The sequence below is a fragment of the Ipomoea triloba genome, chromosome 1, assembly GCF_003576645.1.
Source record: "Ipomoea triloba cultivar NCNSP0323 chromosome 1, ASM357664v1".
Taxonomy (NCBI): domain Eukaryota; kingdom Viridiplantae; phylum Streptophyta; class Magnoliopsida; order Solanales; family Convolvulaceae; genus Ipomoea; species Ipomoea triloba.
This window is the reverse complement of record NC_044916.1, coordinates 14,303,612-14,314,713: the sequence shown is the minus strand read 5'-3', so window position 1 is coordinate 14,314,713 and position 11,102 is coordinate 14,303,612. Positions and strand designations below refer to the sequence as shown.

General features: G+C 37.8%; 1 protein-coding gene across 1 annotated transcript; it reads left to right on the top strand.

Annotated features, from left to right (window-relative positions):
* Positions 1 to 9,329: 9,329 nt before the first annotated feature.
* Positions 9,330 to 10,310, top strand: LOC115997607. Its single transcript, XM_031237231.1, has one exon. The coding sequence runs from the start codon at positions 9,330 to 9,332 to the stop codon at positions 10,308 to 10,310; it is 981 nt and encodes a 326-aa protein (XP_031093091.1).
* The last annotated feature ends 792 nt before the right edge of the window (positions 10,311 to 11,102 follow it).

Sequence of the window (11,102 nt, the reverse complement as noted above, 5' to 3'; positions counted from 1 at the left end):
TTAATTCAAATAATTTTCGAACCCAAAAATTAATTCCAGTCTAAAACTCCAAATTGGGCTAGGTTCGGTATCCTGCGAAANGTAGCTTCTTCTGGGCTATGGTTTGACCATTGAACTTTGATCATCCGGATCGACTTTCTCCTCGTGTCTCGGGTTTTAGAATCCAGGATTTGAATTGGTCTTTCTTCATATGTCAATGAGTCATCCATTGTAAGTTCTTCCGGTTCCAGTACATGAGATGCATCAGGCACATATCGTTTCAATTGAGAGACATGAAACACATTATGTACTCGGTCCAGCTCGATGGGTAGAGCCAATCGGTATGCCAGATTTCCCACTCTTTCTAAAATCTCATAGGGTCCTATAAATCGAGGGCTCAGTTTTCCTTTCTTTCCAAATCTTTTGACCCCTTTGGTGGGTGAGACTTTCAATAATACTTTCTCTCCCACTTGGTACTCTATGGATTGTCGCTTTAGATCGGCATAAGACTTTTGGCGATCTTGTGCGATTTTCATTCTCCCCTGAATCACTTTAATTGCCTCAATGGTTTCTTGTAAGTACTGAGGTCCAAGAATAACAGCATCACTCTTGTCGCTCCAACATAGTGGACTTCGGCACTTCTGTCCATATAATGCTTCGTAAGGAGCCATTCTTATAGTGGCATGATAACTGTTGTTGTATGAGAATTCAATTAGATCCAACTGTTCATCCCACGAGCCCTGAAAGTCGAGTGCACAACCTCTGAGCATATCCTCCAAGGTTTGGATTGTTCGCTCCGTTTGACCATCGGTGGCAGGATGAAAGGCAGTGCTCATCTTGAGTTGCGTACCCATGGCTACCTGTAATGTTTCCCAAAATCTCGATAGGAACCGTGAATCTCGGTCTGAAATAATATCGCGTGCTATCCCATGATATTTAACCACATACTTGATGTAGGCCCTTGCCATTTTCTCCATTGACCAAGTTTTATTCATTGGAATAAATCTTGCTGTCTTGGTTAACCGATCAACAACAACCCANTTGGCACTCGTAGTACTTGTGCCCCAGAAATCCGCACTTAAAGCATCTGATTTTCTCCCCTTGGCAATTTTCTCCAAGGTGATCTCGTCCACACCTCCGGCAAGCTGAGCCTCTCCTTTGATTCATTCCTCCCTTCCTTTCCCCTTGCATGGGATTAAACCTTCCCTGGTTGGTTTTCTTGTTCTCCGGCTTGAATTTCCCCTGTCTATCATCCACCTTCCTCTTGTTCTTGCTGTACACCTCTTGTTGATCCAGGTACACTTGGTAGTGATCGGATGCTCTGTCGTATGCCTCTTTGAGTGTAGTGCACATAAACGGTGCAATCGCACTCCTCACAGCCCAATCCAGTCCGCGTACGAACCTCCTTGCCTTGCTGGCTTCGTCAGGCACAATACTCTGAGCAAACCTCATCAGCTCCACGTACTGTTCATAGTAGGCCTGCACCGTTGCTCCCTTCTGTTTCAGCCGCAGGAATTCCTCACACTTGATTCCCTTAATTCTTTCTGTATAGAATTGTCTTCTCAGTTCTTCCTTGAATTCTTCCCAGCCAAAGTCTGGCTCTTGCAGCAAGTCGGGCCCAGCTGTTGACCACCAGTTGTCTGCCGCTTTCGTCAGATAGTACACGGCAGAGGATACTCTCTGATTTGCAGGGCAGTTGACTGCATCGAGCAGCTTGTCAAATGTCCTGATCCATTCCTCTAAGATTACCGGGTCTTCTTCACCCGCATAATATGGTGGCTGCCGGCTCGCTATGGCCTTTGCAAAGTCGACTCGCGGCTGCCTGTTATGTTGATTCTGGACTTGTTGAGCCATCATGAATCCCGCCATTTGTTCCATTGCGAGAGCCATACGGTCCATTGCTGGTGTCTCGTTGCCCTGACCGACAGGTACATTTCGTCTAGGCGGCATCTTCACCAAACGACAGTTTCAAGTTAGTTCTTTGAAGCATAAAGCTTTTAAGGAGTTAGCTAGCTACGCTGTTAGTATAGCAGCTACCCAAGTACTATCCAGCAATTCCTAACATTCACTTCGCCATGCTCATCAATCTGATATCCCAACTATGGCATAACAGTTAGGAATGCACTATACTATCATGCTTACTCACAACAATCATAAGCAATGATTAACGCACATAAAGTCACACAAGCATTAATCAAGCATTATAGAGTCAGGAGATCTCCCGGAACATAGATGATGGAGTGCCCCTTCTTGACGCTGCCTGGTCTCCAGCTCCGCTCCAGAACTCACACTTAGGCTCGGTCTTAGCAAAATTAAGCTGACTCAAACTTGGGTTCTGAAAATCGAATTCTTCGAATCTCAAACCTAGACCTACAACGAGGCCATACAACCTAGGTTTCGACCTAATTCCCAAAGGTTCAACCTAGGCTCTGATACCACTTTATAACACCCCGAACCTACCTTCCCGTACTTCCGAGGCGTTACCGCCACACCTAGAGAGAGAATTCTATCGTTCCTCGATACACCTCACTCTAGGTGCACACGCTAAAGGAGTTATCCTCATCACAACAACCATTCAACAGACCTTACAACTTTCAGACATGTTACTAGATGAAGCTTCATTAAGCAGGGTTCATAATTTTTTTTTTCAAAATACATACATAGGAAGCCTCTCGAGCTCAAAATACCAACAGGGTTCGACCTAAAAGCACTGGTTATGCCTAGCCATTACTACGGCTACAAAAATTTATGTACACCAAAAACAAATTCCCCAGAAACTCCCAAAGATCCAACGTCTAGTCAAGCCTGCGGTACACGGGGCCAGTGAACTCTCCCCAGACCAGGTGCCACTCCCCCTCATACCAAGTAATATGGTCCAAAAACCGAGAAGTGGTTATGACCATCGACCACTCCTCCCAAACATCCCGAGGGCTAGGGTCCCAAGGGTAGGGGTAGTGCACAATGAACTCTAGGGGATCGCTACCCTCTAACGGCTCTATGGGGTAGAAGCCGTAAGCAGCCTGGATCTCGTCCATAACCGGGCAAGAGTAAAACGGGGCCGCCGGAGCCATAGGAGTATCTGGGTGCGTGGGAGCCTCAGGAGCATAACCGAGCGCATACGGGTCTTCTCCCTCCATCACCTGTATATAGTCATCATAGTCCATACCCTGACAAACGTACTCCGGTGAGCTTTCGGAGCTCACCGGACTGCAAGAACTGACACTAGATGGCATCTGATAAGAACACAGTGAAGTGTAGTTAGCACGACGGCTAAGTAAGGATATCCAAGGGTTATTTAAAACTAAGTAAAGGTTTTGAAACAAAAGAGTACTTAGGATACCCTATACCTTACTCATCTGCAAGATTCTACCTGCCGCAGTTATAATCAACAACTTGCACACATCATGAGTAGAATTCAACTATGTTGATAACATTCCTTCTTTGACAAGGTCATTTAGTAATCATTCACATACTCAATAATATAATGTTAAACATAATTCGTACATCCTGCTTGTAACCATTTTAGTAGAAAACTTTTCCTCACAAAGAGATCCTCATCATTTTCCACCTTTCAAAGAGTAAGATTACCCACAAACTTTGGGTATTTAATTACTTGTCACATCTTTCTTTCCCGTAGCTACGGAGTAACTACATTCACATTTCAAAATTTTTCTTAGTCCTAGATAGAAAGTGTAAGACCTTTGGAGTCCTTTCTCCACTTCTGACCACTTGGATCGTTGAACTCGGGTTTAGTNGCTAGCCTCACTAGGTTCATAAGAACGACACCTACCCGAACATAGAGTGACTATACTTAAGTGTGCACACCCCCGTAGGAGTCCTTTTCCTTCCGGGTGATATAGTACTCGGCGAATAGACTTCGCCCACAGTATGATTGATCATACACATAATTACCATGCGGAATAGGCACTTTAAGCTCCTCTTTATTCCGTGGTTAACAAGATCCTTCACAACTTTACTAGAACTAAGGTTTGAAAATATTTTTCTATTCTTTCCCCTTTCTTGCTTTGAAAATAGTTTGAACATACTTGGGTAAATCCCAACACTCGGAATTAAATTCCCCTTTCAACCCAACTCAAGAACTCTACCTTTCTTTTCAAAATATTTGAATGATCTACTAACATCATTTCACTATGGTAATTCAAGTGTAATTGCCCTACACTTTTATCTTCACAAAAATTCACATAAGCCTCACCTTTAACACACACGTCTCAAGGCATAAACATGTACATTTCCCCACTTCAACATATGCGTAACACATAACAACATTTATTCTTTCAAACACGTACTACCCAACTACATAGTGTTGTTCTTCTTATTACTCACATGTATAATCATGATTCATACAACTACATACCTCACACAAAAGGTGGCATTTTAATTATACATACATACCCATATATGTACTCATAATTATACGACCTTTATATATATATACATAACTCATACGTGTAATTTGTATATATATATATATGTATATTCCACACGCATAGTCATACTCTATATATATATATATATATATATAATTACTACTTACCTTATATACATATATATATACCATACTCACACACACCCTACGTTACTACACATATATATATATATCCTTATACAGTGAGCTACCCACACACTATACCTTCTAATACATATATTAATGAAATTATATTACATACTCACACTCCACGTCACACATATATATATCTATTTATACTCTTAATACACACACACACTTCACGAATTACATATGCACATACATACCCATACATTTTTATTTATCTATACGTGTATATGTAACATAAAAACACAATATATACACACATATATCATGAATAATATCATCACATATATTTACACATGCATAATGTACACAAGGTTCCATCTAGTACTCAAATAATCTCCACCAAATCATCAATCACCTAGTTTCAAACAACCTCAACCAAATAAAGGGATTCCTTACCTTAAATGGGTTCCAAACTTTGTAGGAGATCTTTGTATGGGATTTCCCCCAATTCACCTCGAAACCCTAGAATTTCATCAACCCACGTAACACAAGATTTCAAGAAATTTAACTTAGATTTAGGTTCTAGGAGGCAAAATAAAACTATTTACCGAATAAAATTGAAATTTTACCGAATATCTTGGAGGTTGTGTTGAAGGTCTTGGCTATGGAAGTTGGAGTTGAAGAAAGAAGATGAAATTTCACTCTCTCTCTCTCTCCCTTGAGTAATTTCGGCCAACACACAAAAATGGGGAAGAAAAATGGGTTTTTATGGTCTTTGGTCAAAAGGTTGACTAGTCCACACCTAATGGATAAGACATCACCTAACTTGGATTAAAATACTCCAAAATATCTTTACTTAGACTGTTTGGGATTAATTCAGATAAATTCTCGGTGGAAACTAATTTAATTCAAATAATTTTCGAACCCAAAAATTAATTACAGTCTAAAACTCCAAATTGGGCTAGGTTCGGTATCCTGCGAAATTTCGCGATGTTATGATCAAAAATAATTTTGGCTGCTATGGCTAATCTAATAAAATAGGAAATTCAAGAATAATAGTAGGGTGTCTAAAAATCCATTTCTTAGGTCAAACGGGTTCGAATACTAGTTCCTAAAATTATTACGGTTCGTGACCGGGACGTACGATCGCAGCTTCTTACTAATTGTCTTTGCTTATAATAATTCTTTCGAAGCATCTGGAGATCATCTCATGGATGTTATAGCCTAAAGAAATATTTTTCGAACCTTAATTTTACTGAAATAGGTGGGGGGTTACAATGTACATTTCCAATATAAGGATCCAAAAGTGTATCATGTCCAAAATTCAGAAAGATCTACTGTGGTTGGGCTGAAAAACCAAGTAAGCCACATATAGTACAATTTCAAGTTACTAATGTTTTGGAGGTTAACAAAATTGTGTTGCCAATGCAACCCATGCTTCATAGAATTATAACTGACCTTAAGGTTATAAATTAAAAAGAATTGTATGATAAAATTTTATCTTGATGATCAATTTAAACAGGAGAATCCAGTGACATAAAATTTACCTGTAAGCTAAAGATATATTCAATTAGACTCAACTAAGACTTTATGACAATCAAATAGAAGAACCTAGTCACATAAAACTTGCCAATGGGCTAAAGTTTTATTCAATTGGACTCAACTAAAATTTTATCATAAAATTATTATCAAAGTGATAGAAGAATCTAGTGACATAAAACATGTCTGTAGGCTAAAGTTTTATTCAATCAGATCCATCTACAAGCTTATGATAAAACTACCAAACCATGTTCCTTTTTGTCAATCCCTGTGGGTAAATTAAGAAATATGATTTGATCTTTACCCTGACTATTTACATAAACTATAATAAAATCTCCCGATAGGAATTTTATTATAGTTTATGTAATTAGTCACAAAGTGATCAAAATATCTTAATAATTTCAGTTATGAAATTATATTGATCACTTGATATATATACACTAAAGAATATTAATGTATCAACCTATTAATCTAATTTCATTTTAATGCATAATAAATACACACAAAAGAAACTAGACTAGTACCTTCATGTGGGTAAACCTTAAGAATAATATTCTTTGAATATGTACATATATCAAAACTTTATGATAGAAGATGACAATTCTCAATTTATTTATATCATAACCATATGTTAAATAAAGTGACTTTCCTCCCATCTGTAATAATAAAACTCACCAAAACTATATTCTGATACATAATTGCCTGTGGGCTAAATTACGATCATATATAGTTTGGTGTTTTTACCTTGATTAATCATATGATCGAACATAATTAATCACAATCAATGCGTCTATGACTGTATGTGATCGCACAAAATTTTAATTAAATACTGTGGCTACTCTTTAAATAATAAAAATTATATGATCACTAGATGATTATTTTATTATTTTAGGCATCAACTTTAAAGCCTAAAAACAATTATGCAACAATGTGATAAACAATTCCAAGTATAGTTCTTGGTTCATGTTTTCTCACACAAAAGGCATAATTGACGATTAATCTTTCCAAATCTTAATAGTTCACCTTATGAAAAGACTTTTAATCTCAAGTAAACACAATGGTCTTAAAATGTTTAAACATAATGCACTACCGTATATAAGTCCACACATAAAGTTGAACTCGACAAGGAATTTTTTATAATTCCTAACATATGCAATTCTAAAGGCATATACAAATTCACATAACTAGAAATATAATGTTATGCTAGTGAACAATTATGCATGAAATTCTATAAGCTCATATCCAAATAAATTGTACAATTTCAAATGAGCCATAAAATTGTTATTATTATTATTCAAATAATAACATAAATCCAAAACTTGAAGGATTATAAAATTCGAATAATAATAATAACAATTTATAATAACTATATACTTTTTAATAATTGAAAGATTTTAACTTGTATGTCTAATATAAAAAATGATTCAATCCATATAGTAAACTTTTATGAGAACAAGCTTAAAATTGTAAATTATAATCATATCAAAATCATATAATATGTTGACATTTACAAATTAAATTCTCACAAAATTAAATTGCATAAATTAAATCATAATATTATGCACTTAATTTTAATTATATGCATAAAACAAACTCATTAAAAAATATGAATATAAAACTAAATATTCATACTCGATCTAAGTGGGCATCACAATCCAAAACTATTAATGATAACAATGTTACGACATATTGATTCCTCAGTTCAAAATCGATAACCGTTATTACTGTAATAAAGCTTATGTAACAGTAATAACTGAACAATCAATTTCATCAATCGTAACCCCTGATATTTAATAGCAATAACTATAAAATGTTACAAAATATTATCATTATTAACACATATGTTTTGGATCAAATCAAATCGTTTCAAAATTATGATTTCAAATCATACTATCAAGATCCAAAACTCATGATGGTAGTAACAACACAAATCATTGATCCATCGATTCAAAAATCGATAATCGTTATTACTATAATAATTCTTATAATTATTACATAGTAATAATAATGGAATAATCAATTATCTTAATCGTAACCGGACAACATTTAATAATAATAACTATTATTATTATTAAATATTACATAATACCATCATTATTACCATAAATGTTTTGGATAAGCGAATTCAAAACTTAATTCTTAAAATCATAGATTGAAATCATTATGGCAAGATTGAAAAGGAAAATAATCTCCGATTTGCCAAAAACATATGCATTTTCCAAAATTGTGATACAAAATCACACTCCATAATTATAAATATTATCAAATTATGAAAAAATTTCAGTGAATAGCCATAATAATCACATAATATTATAACAATTAGGAGATTTAAAATGGAAAAGCAAATTGCTATAACTGCAAGCCTTTAAAACATTTTTGAGTAAAACTCAATAAAATAATAATCCGAAAAACTTTAATGTTGAAAAATATAATAACCAATATTTTTCAACTTTAATCCACTGATATAAAGGCATAATTAAAAATGGTTATTGACTAAAACAGTATTGATGTTATTAACAAAATTACAACAATTTGTAACAAAAATATCAATTTTATCTTTATCGCAAACAATATACCAATATGATAACAATTGGTCCTAAAGAGCTTGTTCAATTACCACTAATATGATTAATAAAATATCACTCAGTAATGGCGTGAACCATACTTTAATGACTCAGATACATCCTAAATAGCTTGTTCAAAATAGGTTTTAAAGCTAGCCCGAAAGAGACATAAGACTAAAATATGTCTAAAATTAAAGGGGAAACCAAACTAGCTACATTAGTGGGTTATAATGAATCCAAAAATGAATGATATTTCAAAATGAATTTACAATAAGTTAATAAATGATATTTCAAAATGAATGATCTTTAAGACATGCTTTTCTAAATGCGCAACTATAATAAAAAATAATTATAAATATACAAAGCATGATAGGAGTATGCATATATTATTAACCTATATACACGATTTGTTTATGGCTGACAACGGTAAAATACTTTCCTCTCAACGTTCCGCTGAAGATCAAGATCTTCTGGAGCGCAGTACTAAGAAATTGAAGGTTTCCGTGGGTGATCCGGGGCTCAAAGCGATGGATATTGCTATGGAATCGCCGCCAACTTCTGCGGAAGGGGGTCCCGAGCACGATCCGGCAGTTTCTCCACCAGTTTCCTCGGTGGCGGCCACGAATGTGGATGCTGATGTTGAACTTCATAATGCCGTTGAGACCGTCCCAGAGACTCAGACTGGAGCAATGGATGTGCAGATGTAGGGGGAAACTAGATGTCATCTTGTGATGGAGAGTGCAACTGCGTCGGATTTGCCAGACCAACCTCCTGTTGGAGGAGTCACGGAAGTGCAACCACGATCCTATCTTGAATCTGTGGTTGGATCTGGTTCCAATACTGCACCTTTCATGATTGCTAATGACAGTTCGAATGATATCTTGGGTGAGGAGGAAGAGGCTGATCCATTGGTGCTAGATGATGATCCTACTTGTCCCACAATTCGTCTTACGGATCAGGAGAAGGAAAGGATCAGGGAACCGTGGAGGAAGTCCCTCATCATTAAAGTTGTGGGCAGAAAGGTAGGTTATGCATATCTGTTATGGCGTCTGAATACTATGTGGAAACCAAAGATTCGAATGGAGCTTATTGCCTTAGAAAATGACTATTTCTTTGTCAAGTTCGGTTCTGTGGAGGATCTGGAATTTGCAATGTTCGAAGGCCCGTGGATGGTCCTCGATCATTATCTGATTGTCAAACAATGGGTACCGAACTTTGATCCGCTGACGGATACTACTGAGAAAGTTCTTGTGTGGATTAGATTTCCGAATCTCCCCGTCGAATATTATAATATCTTAACTTTGCGCAAGATTGGGAATAAGCTAGGGTGGACTGTTCGAGTTGATCACACGACAAGCCTTGTTTCGCGAGGCAAGTTCGCTAGAGTGTACGTTGAAATCGATCTTACTCGCCCTTTGATCTCCAGGTTTACGTTGGAAGAAAAAGTGTGGCAGGTGGCATATGAGGGTATGCACCTTGTTTGCTTTTCTTGTGGGCTCTATGGTCATAGAAGGGAGATATGCCCTACGCATCCTCACACTGCTACAGAAACAGAGGTTCCGCGACATGATGATGCAGGTGCACAGGGTCCTGGTCGTGCTTCATCAGCAGATGGGGGAATTTTGCAGCAGAATTTATCTAAGCACACTAGCGCACCATACGGATCCTGGATCATTGTTACACGCAAGGAGCGTCGTCCGAAAGGACGTTAGGTGAGTCAAGGGCGGCAGGGGGTGCGTTCTGGACAACGTGACAAGTCTGTTACAACGACAAATTCTGCTCAGAATGCATCGGGCTCGAGGTATGCGATGTTGGACACTGAAGTTATTGCTGACGACCAGGACGCAGGGGGTGATGATGCTAGTCCGAATCCTACTCGATGCGAACAGCCTGGGGGGAATTCTCCAGGGGCGCTGAATCACGTTACTACACCGTCTACTGTGGTGGGGGGGGGGAGATCTCGGCGTGCAAATGTTATAGTTAATGAGCGCCAAATTGCTAATGAACCCGTTGCCCCGTCACAACCAACAACTGAGAAGGCCCTACCCGGAGGTACAACACGTCCAGTTTCCACTACTAGAAGAGTTGCTGAAGAGGATGAGCATGTGGTGGTTCGAGGCGAGTGGGGGGGGGGGGGGCAATTCAATTGAGTCGACACGTGTTTGCAAGGGAGATTCCATGGCCAACGCAGAGCCAACCGGTGATTGCCCTGCTCCGGAGCACCACGGGGATCCGCCTGACGGTTATGACAACGAGGGTGATGTGGTGATGGAGATTGACGATCCTCGTGGTGAAACTCAGAGGGTGGCGGATGCCCCATCCGCCATTGTTTGAGTTTTTCTTTGTTTTTTTGTGTTTCCTCTTCGTGGTTGCCTTTTTTGGTTTCTGTAATACCCCGTATTTTCCTAACATTATTATTTTATCCTAAGGCGTTGACATTCATAAGTTATGATCTTCAGATATTTCAAAAGAATTTTTATAAGTTATTAAGCTGCGATCGTACG